General features: G+C 45.4%; 1 protein-coding gene across 5 annotated transcripts in view; it reads right to left on the minus strand.

Annotated features, from left to right (window-relative positions):
- The window catches only part of SYNDIG1 (synapse differentiation inducing 1), a 123,252-nt gene that overhangs the window by 50,400 nt on the left and 56,303 nt on the right, over positions 1-16,549 (minus strand). For all 5 annotated transcript variants that reach the window (XM_082429771.1, XM_082429769.1, XM_082429773.1 and 2 more), the window contains one exon: positions 6,234-6,791. In XM_082429771.1, coding sequence (XP_082285897.1) covers positions 6,234-6,713 — 480 coding nt within the window. In that variant the 5' untranslated portion in view covers positions 6,714-6,791. The remainder of the gene's footprint in view (positions 1-6,233; positions 6,792-16,549) is intronic.

A 16,549-nucleotide genomic window follows, 5' to 3' on the forward strand; every position in this document is an offset into this window, starting at 1 on the left:
TAGCATTTTATAATGATAAAATGGTCAATATTCCAGCAAGGTATAACAATTATAAATGTACATGCACCAACCAATAGAGCCCAAAATACGTGAGGCAAAAACTGACAAAACTGATGAAACGACCAGGAAGATAAGCAACAAAATGGAAAACGTGAACAGCATGGCCAACTCAACTCAACTAACATTCATGGGTTCTTCACACAACGACAAATACAAGTTCCTTCACAAATGCACAAGGTACATTTCCCAGAACACACTGTACGTTAGGCCACACATCACATCTCAATAAACTTAGAAGAGAAATTATACAAACTATGTTCTTCAACCATACGAAATTAAATTAGGAGTAGATGATAGGAAAAGCGTGGGAAATCCCTGAAATTTGGGAATTAAACAACACTTTTATAAATAACCCATTAGTAAAATAAATAAATCACAATGCATATTAGATAATATTTTGAACTAAATCGAAAATGAAAACACAACGTATCAAAATTTATAGGAGGCAGTTAAAACAGTGTTTGAAAGTTACAGCTTTAAATACATATATTACAAAGGAAGAAAAATCTCAAATCAATAACTAAGAAACTAGGTAAAGAAGAGCAAATTTAGGCCAAAGGAAACGAGAGGAAAATATCATAAATATCTGAGTGAAAAATCATTGAAATGGAAAACCGAGAAGCAAGGACAAACCAATGGAAACAGATGACAGATATTTGAAAAGATCAAGGAAATGTATAAACCTTTGGCTAGACTGAGCAAGGCAGAAATGGAAAATCACCAAAATTAGGCATGAAAAGAGGAGACATTACCAATTGTATAGAAAGTGAGAAGATTTAAATGGAATATTATGGACAATGTCATGCTGACAAATTAGGTAACTTGGATAAAATGGGCAAATCCCTAGAATGACACAAATTACTAAAGCTGAGTCAAGAAGAAAGGAAAACCTAAAGATTTTCTTTAAAATCATAGAGAAATCAGGTCTGATCAGTAACCAAAAATCTTCCCACAGAGAAGAGCCCAGGCCCAGATGGCTTCACTGTGAATATGAACGAATACCTGAGAAGAAAAAGTACCAATGCTGGGCACAGTCTTTCAGAGAGAAGAGGAGGGAACACTTCCCAACTCATCCTATGAGGCCAGGGTCACCCCGACACCAAAGCCAGAAAAAGACAAGAAAAGAAAGCTGTAGTTGTCAAGGACCAAGACCCCTCATGGGCACAGAAATAAACATCCTTACCAAGTTGTTAGCACATTAAACCAGCAATATTTAAAGAGGAGCAAACACCATGACCATGGGGGATTTATCCCCAAATGTAAGGATGGTTTAATATATGAAAATCAGTTAATATAATAGGTCACATAAATCCAATAAAGGACAAAAATTCCCAGCATTTGGCAAAGTTAAACACCCATTTTTTTATATTAAAAAAACTCCTGTTTGACCAAGTCTTGACAAAGGCTGCTCCCTGCACCTGATTAAGAGCCTCAAGAACTTGGTCCTTAATCTGAGTCTGAACACTGACCCCGAACCAGGAGCGAGGCGAGGACCCCCACTCCCCACCTCTGTCACCAGCGCACGTGAGAGTCCAGCCCAGGTAGCAAGGCAAACAAACCAAACCAAACCCGGCCTCCCCGCCCCACCCCAGAGCAGCCTCTCACATCCTCATAGGACACTAAGATTGTGTTTAAAACACTGCCTATGATTTTCTGAGTGATTTCAGTTTCCTCTGGGTCCACTCTTCTATTTTTGTTCTTCTGCCTCATTCACGCTTCGGGGTTTTCGTCAAATGTTTGCGAGTCCTCCCTGCTCTGTTCCTGTGTGTGAAGGAGGCCTCTGCAAGGTGCTACCCTGAGTGTGAAACCCTGTCTCTCCCAATAGGTTTCCGGTTTTTCGTGGGAGGGCAGTCTCAGGGCTTGGACAGTCCATGTGAGGGCTCAGACGTGAGGAGGTGGCTGTGTGTGAAAGAGCCGTTCAGGGACCACTGAGTATCGCCATCAGGACACAGGAGTCGACGCCAGGAGAGCCACCTGGGACCCCTCCAAGCTTCCACCTCTCATGTGCAGCATTAGGGACAGAGCCTGTCGCCCAGCGTGGCTGCCGGGATCAGACGGCAGGGCGCGCAGAGGGGCTGGCACAGGAAGATGCTCCAGAAACACGCGTCACCTTCTGCTTTCTTCCCATGTCACTATATCCCAGTGATGACATCCCATGTGCTTTCCAGCGGATGCTGGAGGCTTGGCTTTGTCACAAAAGGGTGACAATCAGCCTTTCAACATGAAATGAGGCCCCTCCAGCCCTGACCTGCACCCACTTCATTTCATAACTTAAAGCTCAAATTTTATATTTTGCAGAACTGCTTTATTACGTGTGACTGAAATCTCTCTGCTTGAGTTTGTTTGTGTGAAAAGGAGACGTGATTTCCTGTGGTTGGGGCCCCGTGAGCTGTGGTTTTAGCTGCGGTCGGGAACCAGGAGGAGGCCCCAGATCGTGCACCCAGAGCGCCCCGAGGGCCCCCGAGGAAGCCTGCCCGGTCACCCTCCATCCCCGCGCACCCCTGGAACGCCCCAGGCCAACTCTCCGCTGTGACGGGCTCCCACTCTCCGGGCAGCGCACAGCAAATGCCATGGCCGAGGCCTCTCCACAAGATGCTTTCAATCAGCTGCAGATCCGCTCACGCCAGCACCACCGCCCCAGAGGCAAATGAAGCTGCAGGAGCTCCTACAGATGTGCGCCCGGTGAGCGGACCCGTCTGGACCAGGCCATCTCCACTCCGAGTGCTGGGCAAGCCTGTCCGGGCAGAGATGGGGGCAGAGGAAAGGCTCCGGTGACAAGGCCCTGCTCCTACCAGGGCAAAGCTCTCTGAAAACTGATTTCCAGGAAACAGAATCGATCTGCTGTAGACTGAGTGAAGCCATGGAACTCCCCAAGGAGTCGAAACCACATTTTCCCTTTTATCGGAAGTAGAGCTGCCTTCTGGGAAGAGCCCCACATCAATACGGACCATGTTTTTTTATTTGAGTTACAATACAACCATGACTGTTCTCATTCTGTTCAATTCGATGATCTTAAAAAGTGATGCCTGCCCTGTGGGAGCTGCTGCAGTCCGGGCCCTGTGGTTGGCATGTTCCTATCCTGTCACCCTGAGCAGCCCCTCCCACACCGACTTTGGTCTTGGCCATGTGACTTGCTTTGGAAGATAAGATGTATAACGTGTGCTCCATGGCAGAGACTTGAAAAGCCCTGGCTCCCTGCTCACCGCGCTCTCTGCTCCTGGAATCCCCACCACGGCCGCCACATGATGAGAGGCATGTGGTCCTGTCACCTCTGTCACCCGGGCCAATAGCCCAGCCCACATTCTCAGGCTCAGGCCAGTGGGGGAACCCGGCAAGCCCAGCAGAGTAGCCTCCGTCCAGCTGAGACCCCTGCAGAATGCTGACCCCGAGAATCACGAGCTCACAGGGCTGTTAGAAGCCACCGATTTGGGGGAGATTTGTTACACGGCAAATGCTAATGCATACATGCCCATTATTTTTTCATAGAATGGGAAAACAGAACACTTCCTGCATGTAGGATGTGACCAGAGAGAGGGGAGGCCTGAAGCCCACATGAGTGACGAAGGAACAGTGTAGGCAAGAGCTACCTCTACATTTTCAGTCTACTAAGTGTCCCACACTTTTCACTGCTGGGGATGTTACGTGTTGGAGCTGATTTCTAAGAACTTGTGACAAAGCTGAAAATCCTGTGCCAGCCAGCCTGGCCAATGGGGGGCTTGGGACCCTCTGTGCACAGAGAGGCCCCGACCCTTCCTTCCTATCTTCTCCAGACAATGGCAGGTACCACTTCCTGAGCATCTGTTCACTTGTAATTCTGCCCTGATTCTCTCATCCTCTTCTATGACAGGCCCCTCGTCCTGCTCTGCAGCCAGAGCAGCTCTGACAATGCACCCCTACCTGAAACGCACCCATCCCCCTGGGATCCCCTACACACGAGCCTGCACGGCGGCACCCTTGGAGCGGCAGACAGGCTGGGCTCCCAGTCTTGGCCCCTCCCCTCCATGGGGCTCCTCTTGACCCTATTACTGTCCCTCTTGTCTCCAAACCTCTGGGTTTGTGTCCCCGCCTGAAATCCAGTCTCCCCGAGACGGCAGTGAGGTCCTCAGGGACAGGATCCCGCGTCCTCTCAGTCCTGCCTTCCCGGCCCCACCAGGTCTAACCCCTCACTGTCCCCACAGATCTAGGTTGGACACCTCTGTGTGTCATCTGTTCACGACGTCCCTTTGATTCTCACCCCCTACACCGACGAACCTTCTTGCCGGAGGGTCTCTCTCTCCCCGGCCAGGTGCAATCGGTCGCCTCCTCTGCAGCCACCCCTGAGCCCCACGTTGAGCTCGGGGGCTCAGCCTCTCCTTCAGAGGCTCTCGGAGCAGCGGGTTTCCATCACCATAACTCCTGCGTTTCGTTGAAATTGCATCTTTGTATGTCTGCTTCCTAAACTCCACGCAGCATTTACACTTTGGCTTTAGGCAAAACCCCAGACCTTGGTAAAAGTGGACACTGAACAGAGGCTCCTGAATGGCAGCTAAAGCACTCGCCCAACTTTCTCAAATTTCAGCACGGCCCAAGCTCACCCCTGCTCTGCCCCTTGACGGGGTCCCCGGGGTGTGCTGGTCTTCCCGACGGCCTCCGACAGCTGCCTTCCACTCCACTCCCCGTCAGCTGGTTTCAGGGGCTCTGTTCACAGGGTTTGCTACAAAAGCACACTTTGTTTTCCGTTTCTGAATATCTGTTTGAACTAAAACCATCTCTCCAGCTGCTCTGGTTCTCGTTTTACCTCCGGTCCTGACGCCCCTGGTCTCCTGGGCCCATCAGTTCCCTGTGACCTCACTGACCTTCTCCCTAGTCTGGGCCCCCGTGGTGGGGCTGAGTCTACTCCAGACACCCTCCCTTGCTCTCTCCTGCCTCTCCCAGCTTGCAGGCAGGAAGCCCCGAGCTTGCTTTGCCCTGAGCCTCCCCTGCTGAAGGGCGGCCATCCGTCACGGGGAAGGTCACAGCGCTCAGGCCTGACCACACCTGCACACGGACCACCCCCCACCGCCCCCGACGCTGGCTGTCTCTTCTAGGATGGTCACTTTCCTTAGTCACCGCCCTGAGGGTCCTCACCTTCCCCCAGCTCCATGACCCTCCCCCACGTGGGCCCTCATCCCATCCTCTTCCACCCAGAGCACTTGGACTTGTTAACCTTCTCAGACAAGCCTTGTGCGGACTGCTTGAGAAAGACCAGACTTCTGCCTGGACGCCAACTCCTGCCCCCCCCCACCCCCCCAGCATCCTCTGCCCTGGACGTTTCCCTCCACCCACAAAACGTTCTCACCTATCAAAGTAGGAAACAAACTTCCTTTCCCTCTGACCACACGCTTCCTCCTAAAGGTCTTTCCCTCCCAACTGACAGAAACCGGCCCTTCTCTCCCTGCCATGCATGTCCTGGAGGAACCCCCTCTAGCCTCACAGCAGCAAAATGACTGCCCCCCGGCTTGGGTGCTGGCCTCCTGGGCTCAGACCCCTGCAGCCTCACCCTCGCCCTCCACGGGGGCGGCCGTGCTTCACACCCTGGCCAACACACACGTTTCTGGGCGTGTGATCCGACGCCTGTGCCTGCCCTACGGGAGATGGGACCCTGCAATAATTCAGCTCATCTAACCCCTATGCTATCAATTTCAACTGTTTCTTCCAGCAGGTTTCAGCTATTCCAATGATCCTTAGTAGACACCCTGGAATGTCAAATTAAGGAAACCACACGTAGCAGCAAAAACATCCCAAATTGTCCCCACACGTGTACTTCCAGCCTTGTGTGGCCCTAGGACCATGAGCCCCCCTCCCCTGCTCGCTTTTGCCAGTGACCGGTCTCCCCTGTGGGTGGGGTGTCAGCAGAGCCCCACCCCCTGCCAGCACTGTCAACTGTTAAATCCATCTTAGCCCTGCCCCGACGGCTGTGACCTTGTGCCCTCTCTGACCAGCATCTCTGCTGAAGCCCCCCGGGTCCTGGTCCTCACCTCTTTCTCCGTCCCCACATCTTCCACAAAAGTTCTGAGTGAAGGGCACCCAGAAGGCTTCGGTTGCCCTGCACTTTCGCACACTGGCTTCACGCCCCGACTTCTGCCTGGCACTCGTATCCCCCCCAGAGCCCCACACCCTGCTCCCGAAGGCCCATGACAAACACACGCTCTGACCTCCAGCTCCTGGAACTCCTCCTCCTCCTCCACGTCGTAGGAGAGCGTGTGGATCTTGATGTCTTCGGGCGAGAGGTCGAGGAACTTGCCGTCGGGGTACTCCAGGCTCTCCTTGGCGGGCGACCGGTCCTCAATGAAGGTGGTCTCACAGCAGTCGGCTGCCACGCTGTCCCCCCAGGGGTGCAGCACGCCCTCCGAGTAGAGGATGATGTTGGGCCGGTAGAGGGACTCCACTGACTGCTGGAGGGTGTTGGGGTCCAGCAGCTGCTGGACCGGCTTGTTCCTGCTGCCGTCTGGGGCGGCCGGTGCCACGTTGCCCACCACCCTGCAGCTCTGGTACTGGGGCGCCGGGTACACGGACACCAGGCCATCCCTGCTCTCAGCCACGAGGCTTCGGGTGTTGATCAGGCCATTCCTCTTGCCGGCCTCGCCGAGCTTGCTGCGCACCAGCCCGCTCTTCTGCTCCACGACTCCAGCCATGGCGCTGTCCTCCCGGCCGGGCGTCGGGCTGGCGGGCTGGACTTGAGGGTCACGCGTGCCTCACGGGGCCCATTTCTCCTGGGGGAGGAAGAAACAGAGATGAGACAAGAAAATCACGCCTGAAAAGCTGCTCATCAGCCAGACCCTGGTTGTCTCAGCGTTTCTCGGTCGCCGGGGTGCATAGCCGCTGCTCCGAGCCCACCTACTCTGCCGATTTAGACAGGCTCCATGGGGGCAGCGGCCAGAGGGAGCCAGAGATGGACTCCTTGCATCTCTATACTCTAGTCTCTGCTCCAAATGAAGGCGACTCTGCAGGAATTGGAACCACTGCCGCTCTAGAGAAACTCATGATTTCAGCCGACCTCCTGAAACCCACAGGCAAGCCTCCCCTCACCAGCCTCGACCACAGGGGAAGTGGGGCAGTTCGTCCAACTCTCCCAGGCCCACGGCTCCTCATCCCAGCAGAAAACTCACACCAAAGAAGAGAGGGTTGACTTACAAAGATCTTGTGACTTAGTACTAATGGAACAAAGAAATAAAGCAACTATTTTAATTTTTGAACTTTTCAAACAGATTTCCAACAAACAACCAACCTACGACCTCTTGTGAATAAAATTTTGACTAGAGGGACATTAAAGTTTTAATTTTTATTTTTTTATTTTTTTACAAATATAAGATTTTTAGAAATTTTATATAATGTCTGAAACATTTATATTAACATATTTCCATACATATTTCCATACAAATACAAATATAAGATTTTTAGAAATTTCATGTAATGTCTGAAACATTTATGTTAACATATTTCCATACAAATAACCCAATGAAAGTTTAGTATTAGTTGTTTTGTTTGTTTGTTTTTTTATACTGCAGGTTCTTATTGGGCATCAATTTTATACACATCAGTGTATACATGTCAATCCCAATCGCCCAATTCAGCACACCACCATCCCCACCCCACCACAGTTTTCCCCCCTTGGTGTCCATATGTCCATTCTCTACATCTGTGTCTCAACTTCTGCCCTGCAAACCAGCTCATCTGTACCATATTTCTAGGTTCCACATACATGCATTAATATACGATATTTGTTTTTCTCTTTCTGACTTACTTCACTCTGTATGACAGTCTCTAGATCCATCCACTTCTCAACAAATGACTCAATTTCATTCCTTTTTATGGCTGAGTAATATTCCATTGTATATATGTACCACCTCTTCTTTATCCATTCGTCTGTTGATGGGCATTTAGGTTGCTTCCATGACCTGGCTATTGTAAATAGTGCTGCAATGAACATTCGGGTGCATGTGTCTTTTTGAATTACGGTTTTCTCTGGGTGTATGCCCAGTAGTGGGATTGCTGGGTCATATGGTAATTCTATTTTTAGTTTTTTAAGGAACCTCCATATTGTTCTCCAGAGTGGCTGTATCAATTTACATTCCCACCAACAGTGCAAGAGGGTTCCCTTTTCTCCACACCCTCTCCAGCATTTGTTGTTTGTAGATTTTCTGATGATGCCCATTCTAACAGGAGTGAGGTGATACCTCATTGTAGTTTTGATTTGCATTTCTCTAATAATTAGTGATGTTGAGCATCTTTTCATGTGCTTCATGGCCGTCTGTATGTCTTCTTTGGAGAAATGTCTATTTAGGTCTTCTGCCCATTTTTGGATTGGGGTGTTTGTTTCTTTAATATTGAGCTGCATGAGCTGTTTATATATTTTGGAGATTAATTCTTTGTCCGTTGATTCGTTTGCAAATATTTTCTCCCATTCTGAGGGTTGTCTTTTCGTCTTGTTTATGGTTTCCTTTGCTGTGCAAAAGCTTTGAAGTTTCATTAGGTCCCATTTGTTTATTTTTGTTTTTATTTCCATTACTCTAGGAGGTGGATCAAAAAAGATCTTGCTGTGATTTATGTCAAAGAGTGTTCTTCCTATGTTTTCCTCTAAGAGTTTTATAGTGTCCAGTCTTATATTTAGGTCTCTAATCCATTTTGAGTTTAGTTTTGTGTATGGTGTTAGGGAGTATTCTAATTTCATTCTTTTACATGTAGCTGTCCAGTTTTCCCAGCACCACTTATTGAAGAGACTGTCTTTTCTCCATTGTATATCTTTGCCTCCTTTGTCATAGATTAGTTGACCATAGGTGCGTGGGTTAATCTCTGGGCTTTCTATATTGTTCCATTGATCTATGTTTCTGTTTTTGTGCCAGTACCATATTGTCTTGATTACTGTAGCTTTGTAGTATAGTCTGAAGTCAGGGAGTCTGATTCCTCCAGCTCCATTTTTTTGCCTCAAGACTGCTTTGGCTATTCGGGGTCTTTTTTGTCTCCATACAAATTTTAAGATGATTTGTTCTATCTCCGTAAAAAATGCCATTGGTAATTTGATAGGGATTGCATTGAATCTGTAGATTGCTTTGGGTAGTATACTCATTTTCACAATGTTGATTCTTCCAATCCAAGAACATGGTATATCTCTCCATCTGTTGGTATCATCTTTAATTTCTTTCATCAGTGTCTTATAGTTTTCTGCATACAGGTCTTTTGTCTCCCTAGGTAGGTTTATTCCTAGGTATTTTATTCTTTTTGTTGCAGTGGTAAATGGGAGTGTTTCCATAATTTCTCTTTCAGATTTTTCATCATTAGTGTATAGGAATGCAAGAGATTTCTGTGCATTAATTTTGTATCCTGCAACGTTACCATATTCATTAATTAGCTCTAGCAGTTTTCTGGTGGCAGTTTTAGGATTCTCTATGTATAGTATCATGTCATCCGCAAACAGTGACAGTTTTACTTCCTCTTTTCCAATTTGTATTCCTTTTATTTCTTTTTCTTCTCTGATTGCCGTGGCTAGGACTTCCAGAACTATGTTGAATAATAGTGGTGAGAGTGGACATCCTTGTCTCGTTCCTGATCTTAGAGGAAATGCTTTCAGTTTTTCACCATTGAGAATGATGTTTGCTGTGGGTTTGTCATATATGGCCTTTATTATGTTGAGGTAGGTTCCCTCTATGCCCACTTTCTGGAGAGTTTTTATCAGAAATGGGTGTTGAATTTTGTCAAAAGCTTTTTCTGCATCTATTGAGATGATCCTATGGTTTTTATTCTTCAATTTGTTAATATGGTGTATCACATTGATTGATTTGCGTATATTGAAGAATCCTTGCATCCCTGGGATAAATCCCACTTGATCGTGGTGTATGATCCTTTTAATGTGTTGTTGGATTCTGTTTGCTAGTATTTTGTTGAGGATTTTTGCATCTATATTCATCAGTGATATTGGTCTGTAATTTTCTTTTTTTGTAGTGTCTTTGTCTGGTTTTGGTATCAGGGTGATGGTGGCCTCATAGAATGAGTTTGGGAGTGTTCCTTCCTCTGCAATTTTTGGGAAGATTTTGAGAAGGATAGGTGTTAGCTCTTCTCTAAATGTTTGATAGAATTCACCTGTGAAGCCATCTGGTCCTGGACTTTTGTTTGTTGGAAGATTTTTAATCACAGTTTCAATTTCATTACTTGTGATTGGTCTGTTCATATTTTCTGTTTCTTCCTGGTTCAGTCTTGGAAGGTTATACCTTTCTAAAAATTTGTCCATTTCTTCCAGGTTGTCCATTTTATTGGCATAAAGTTGCTTGTAGTAGTCTCTTAGGATGCTTTGTATTTCTGTGGTGTCTGTTGTAACTTCTCCTTTTTCATTTCTGATTTTATTGATTTGAGTCCTCTCCCTCTTTTTCTTGATGAGTCTGGCTAATGGCTTATCAATTTTGTTTATCTTCTCAAAGAACCAACTTTTAGTTTTATTGATCTTTGCTATTGTTTTCTTTGTTTCTATTTCATTTATTTCTGCTCTGATCTTTATGATTTCTTTCCTTCTGCTAACTTTGGGTTTTGTTTGTTCTTCTTTCTCTAGTTTCTTTAGGTGTAAGGTTAGATTGTTTACTTGAGATTTTTCTTGTTTCTTTAGGTAGGCTTGTATAGCTATAAACTTCCCTCTTAGAACTGCTTTTGCTGCATCCCATAGGTTTTGGGTCGTCGTGTTTTCATTGTCATTTGTCTCTAGGTATTTTCTGATTTCCTCTCTGATTTCTTCAGTGATCTCTTGGTTATTTAGTAACGTATTGTTTAGCCTCCATGTGTTTGTCTTTTTTACGTTTTTTTCCCTGTAATTGATTTCTAATCTCATAGCGTTGTGGTCAGAAAAGATGCTTGATATGATTTCAATTTTCTTAAATTTACTGAGGCTTGATTTGTGACCCAAGATGTGATCTATCCTGGAGAATGTTCCGTGCGCACTTGAGAAGAACGTGTAATCTGCTGTTTTTGGATGGAATGTCCTATATATATCAATTAAATCTATCTGGTCTATTGTGTCATTTAAAGCTTCTGTTTCCTTATTTATTTTCATTTTGGATGATCTGTCCATTGGTGTAAGTGAGGTGTTAAAGTCCCCCACTATGATTGTGTTACTGTCAATTTCCTCTTTTATAGCTGTTAGCAGTTGCCTTATGTATTGAGGTGCTTCTATGTTGGGTGCATATATATTTATAATTGTTATATCTTCTTCTTGGATTGATCCCTTGATCATTATGTAGTGTCCTTCCTTGTCTCTTGTAACATTCTTTATTTTAAAGTCTATTTTATCTGATATGAGTATAGCTACTCCAGCTTTCTTTTGATTTCCATTTGCATGGAATATCTTTTTCCATCCCCTCACTTTCAGTCTGTATGTGTCCCTAGGTCTAAAGTGGGTCTCTTGTAGACAACATATATATGGGTCTTGCTTTTGTATCCATTCAGCCAGTCTATGTCTTTTGGTTGGGGCATTTAATCCATTCATGTTTAAGGTAATTATCGATATGTATGTTCCTATGACCAATTTCTTAATTGTTTTGGGTTTGTTTTTGTAGGTCCTTTTCTTCTCTTGTGTTTCCCACTTAGAGAATTTCCTTTAGCATTTGTTGTAGAGCTGGTTTGGTGGTGCTGAATTCTCTTAGCTTTTGCTTGTCTGTAAAGCTTTTGATTTCTCCATCAAATCTAAATGAGATCCTTGCCGGGTAGAGTAATCTTGGTTGTAGGTTCTTCTCTTTCATCACTTTAAATATATCATGCCACTCCCTTCTGGTTTGCAGAGTTTCTGCTGAGAAATCAGCTGTTAACCTTATGGGAGTTCCCTTGTATGTTATTTGTCGTTTTTCCCTTGCTGCTTTCAATAATTTTTCTTTGTCTTTAATTTTTGCCACTTTGATTACTATGTGTCTTGGCGTGTTTCTCCTTGGGTTTATCCTGTATGGGACTCTCTGTGCTTCCTGGACTTGGGTGGCTATTTCCTTTCCCATGTTAGGGAAGTTTTCGACTATAATCTCTTCAAATATTTTCTCTGGTCCTTTCTCTCTCTCTTCTCCTTCTGGGACCCCTATAATGCAAATGTTGTTGCGTTTAATGTTGTCCCAGAGGTCTCTTAGGCTGTCTTCATTTCTTTTCATTCTTTTTTCTTTATTCTGTTCCGCAGCAGTGAATTCCACCATTCTGTCTTCCAGGTCACTTATCCGTTCTTCTGCCTCAGTTATTCTGCTATTGATTCCTTCTAGTGTAGTTTTCATTTCAGTTATTGTATTGGTCATCTCTGTTTGTTTGTTCTTTAATTCTTCTAGGTCTTTGTTAAACATTTCTTGCATCTTCTCAATCTTTGCCTCCATTCTTTTTCTGAGGTTCTGGATCATCTTCACTATCATTATTCTGAATTCTTTTTCTGGAAGGTTGCCTATCTCCAATTCATTTAGTTGTTTTTCTGGGGTTTTTTCTTGTTCCTTCATCTGGTACATAGCCCTCTGCCTTTTCATCTTGTCTATCTTTCTGTAACTGTGGTTTTTGGTCCACAGGCTGCAGGATTGTAGTTTTTCTTGCTTCTGCTGTCTGCCCTCTGGTGGTTGAGGCTATCTAAGAGGCTTGATGGGAGGCTCTGGTGGTGGGTAGACTAAAGTTTTATATTCTAATAAATTCAAGGATCTTTTTGAGTAATATATTTTTATCTTTATCATCTTCATTCAGTTTTTTTTTTTGGTCCAGTATATCTTAAATATTAGTCTATTTTATTTAAAAGTTTTTTTCCAAAGAACTAAGTTGCTTTTGCATGTAACTTACAATAAAATACCTCTGTGTGATAAAAACAAAAAACAAAAAACAAAAACAAAACGCCCCACATAGATTTAGAAGTGATAGGAAGACCTACACATTAGTGCTGTACAGGGACTAAGTTCCCCGGCTGAGGAAATCTCACACACACATTCTAGTATGTTCTTTCCCTGTGTTAGAATTATCTCAACATTCACACTTGCCATTGTCCTTCAGCAGGGTCCCAGGAAGCAGGCTGGAAATTTCCCTGCTTCAGTGGTACTTGGCTTAGAGAAACATTAGTGTATCTGGGATACAATTAAGAAGTCTTCTAAACTGTTTCTCCCTAGATCATGTTCCTTTCTAGGGTTTCAAATGTTAAAAAAGAAAAGAAGATACCCAAGCTTAAGATTTTGGGAGACAGTTTTCCTCTTTGCAAATGAATAACTAATATGTAGGAAAACATTCCCTCTTGGGGCTTTCGGGTGCTCTGGTTTTCTATGAGATTTAAGAATTTTCTTACATTATAACTGCTGGGTTTGGTGGTAGCTACAGGAATCCAAAATTTCAGACTGAGCAGAGGAGAGAGAGAGAGAAGACACCCTTGCGACTAATTGGAAAATAGCAGTTTAATTGAGTCGACAATTGACCGGTCAAGGGCAGTATATGCACTGGGAGGTGTGGGTGTCACCATTGTGACACTGTGTCACATGTCCAAGAGCAGGACACAGTACGGGCTCTGCTGCCGTGGTTCTAAGAAGCCCTCGACCCTGGGGCCCAGTCACAATCCGAGAGCTAAAACCACTGATTCTGAGCACCTGAGTAGCATGTCCTATGTGTGCGCATCGCCTCCGTACCCAGTCACCTTCCAAGCTCATCCAGGCGTTTCTGGTGCAAACACCCAGCTTCTCTGATCTTCATCCTTCCACAGCAAAGCTGCTGGGCCCCTCATGCAGGGCTGGATGTACCAACAAGACCAGAATAACCTTCTTGAAACTCAGTTAGGCTCCTCAGACTCAGCTCCTGCCTGGATCCAAATTGAGTATCTTACAAAAGACATTTGGTTACATTTATTCAAATTCCTCCTCCTGGACGGAGCCTCCTGTTGCAGCTCAGCCAGAGTGACCTTCCCTTCTCTGGTGTGTTCCCGGCAGCTGGGCTCTGGTTTCTCCTATACCTCCTTGTGTGTCCTTCTCTGCCAGCGTGACAGCTACTCATGTCACCTCCTCCTCAGCCCCTGCCCTTCTCAGAGCCTGAGACCAAAGAACCATGGTTCCTTCGCCCCTCTGGTCCTGGTACGCAGCAGGTGCTCAATGAACAGTCTCAAGGGTTATGGGATTGGAATAACGCTATGTAGGGATCTCCTTGAGCTGCACCAACCTCAAAGTGGGTCGAAATCATGGCATTTTGAGGCAGGCGAAGCTTAAGTCTCCACCTAGAGTCGGCTTAGAACTTGCAGCATTAGCACCACCTGGGATTCTGTCAGGAAGTCACGGTCTTGACTACCTGGAGCTACTGAGTCAGAATCCGCATTAACACGACGACAAGGGTTATTTTGCACCTTGAAGGGAGGGGCCCTGCTCTGTAGTGAAAAGTGTGAGTTCTGGCTGTTGGCTCGATTTTACAGCTATTTAATATCCTTTCTTTTAGTATTAAAACAAATATATCCAACAATTTACATTCTTCATCTTTTGTTTTTTTTAGCTGCACTGCATAGCTTGTGGGATCTTAGTTCCCTGACTAGGGATTGGACTTGTGCCCTCGGCAATGAAAGCGCGGAGTCCTAACCACTCGACCGCCAGGGAATTCCCCAACAATTTACATTCTTAAAGAACTTTTTTTCTTCTTGGAGTGAATTTTTCCAACATTGAGTATGATAAATTATGATTACATCTGAGGTAAAGGGGCTGAAATGAGTGGAATTTTATTTTTGTCACTTCAGCATCCTTCAATACTATTTCTTCTAACACAGACTGGCTTGTCATTGTCTCTAACCCCTAACTCCTATTTGTTCATTTCCTCTGTGTTTACTTCCACCCACTCCTCCCCGACGACAGCCGTTCCCGAGCCCAAGTTTAGCGGCTCTGAGATAAAACGTCCCGTGCCAGAGCCTGGGGTCTCCTCCAGCATCCTCACGACGCTTACTGGGGTCTTACCCATGATGGTGCCATTCCTCCAAGGCTCTTTATAACAGACATAAAATTATGTAATATAATCGGTTATATTATATAACAAATGATACTTCATTTTTTTCTCAGTCCATGATATTCAGAACCAGCAGCTGTGAAGAGGAAACCCTTTGACTCGATCTTTATTTCTGCTTGAACAGCCTCCTCTCTGTAGAGGACGCTGCCTGCCTTCTGTGAACAGAGATCTTCCTGGGCTGCATGAAGTGCTCCCAATTTTGTCCTCCGGGTGAGGCCCTGCAGTCTGCTTTTACGAGTCTGGCAGAGGAAGCCGGTCACTCGTGCTACAGCTGCTGCATTACTGATGCTGGTGGTCGGGGGAGGGGAGAGGATGAACAGGGGTCTCCTGGTGCCTGAGCTTCATCCCCTTTCTCCTCCTTCCCTCCTTCTCTCTCTCAGAACCACAGCCCAGAGAGCCCTCCCCCCCACGGGTTTGGGTGAACACCAGGCAGGTAAGGAAACTGATGGGGGCTGTGAAAGAAAACAGACAGCAAGCAGACAGGCAACAGCTGTACAAATTCTGCGTTGTACAGAAACACACTTTTCTTTACTTTGAGGCTGTCAGGATATAAGAGGACGAAACTAAGAGTCAGGAAACCAGGGATTTGCCCTCAGTTTTGCTACTTCCTGTCTATGATCTTTAGCAAGCTGCTCGTGGAAGAGGAATTACTGATAACGCAGTTGAGTGATAAAAGCTTTAAGGTCCCTTCCGCTCTATGATTTGTACCTCATGGCCCATGAGTCTTGGGGTTTTATGGGGTCAGATGGAGCTTTTCCACAAGGCGGTGAAAAACCTAACACTGACCACAACAGGCTAGGCTTCAGTTCAATAAGATGTATATTTGTCAACTGCTTACTGTTGCAAGGCACTGTGTTAGGTGATCACTGAAGACAGAAAGATGACTTCCCAATATTAAAAGCCGAATCAGCGAACAACAATTACATAAACCAGTGTAACAGTGGTTACACAACAAACGTGTCGGAAAGTCACATCAATATGAAACTGAAATCTAATGTTTCAGAATGAGCTACATGGAAAGGAGAGAATGGTAGACATCGTGAAGAACAACATAAATCAGGATTGGGAAAATAATCAGAAGCAACAGAATTTGAGACTAGAAAGAGACGTGAAAAGAACCCAGGAAAGAATTAGAAATAAAAGAGGAAGTAATTTCAGAAATCAAGGCTAAGCCAGAAGGGACACAGGAGCGAATAAACACAATGGATTGTCCCTTAAAAGAAACAGAACATGGAAAACAGAAAAATGTTTTAAATTAAAAAAACATGAATACTTCAATTTATATGAAATTCTAGCAGAGTGTTGTGTTGTGGAAGCAATCAAAACATTGTTTGAATCAGGGTTGGAAGGACGATTTTGTGCGAAGGGCACAGGGCAGTATCTAAGTCGAGGCAATGACTCAGTATCCTGGTAGGGCAGGGGTTATGGCGGAGGTTTGCATTTGCCAAAGCTAATCAAACTGTAACACCAAAGACGTGCATTTCACTGTGTGCATTTAAAGTGCTGAAACTATTGTGAAAGAAAG

The sequence above is a fragment of the Balaenoptera physalus genome (genome assembly GCF_965194825.1).
Source record: "Balaenoptera physalus genome assembly, chromosome: 16".
Classification (NCBI taxonomy): domain Eukaryota; kingdom Metazoa; phylum Chordata; class Mammalia; order Artiodactyla; family Balaenopteridae; genus Balaenoptera; species Balaenoptera physalus.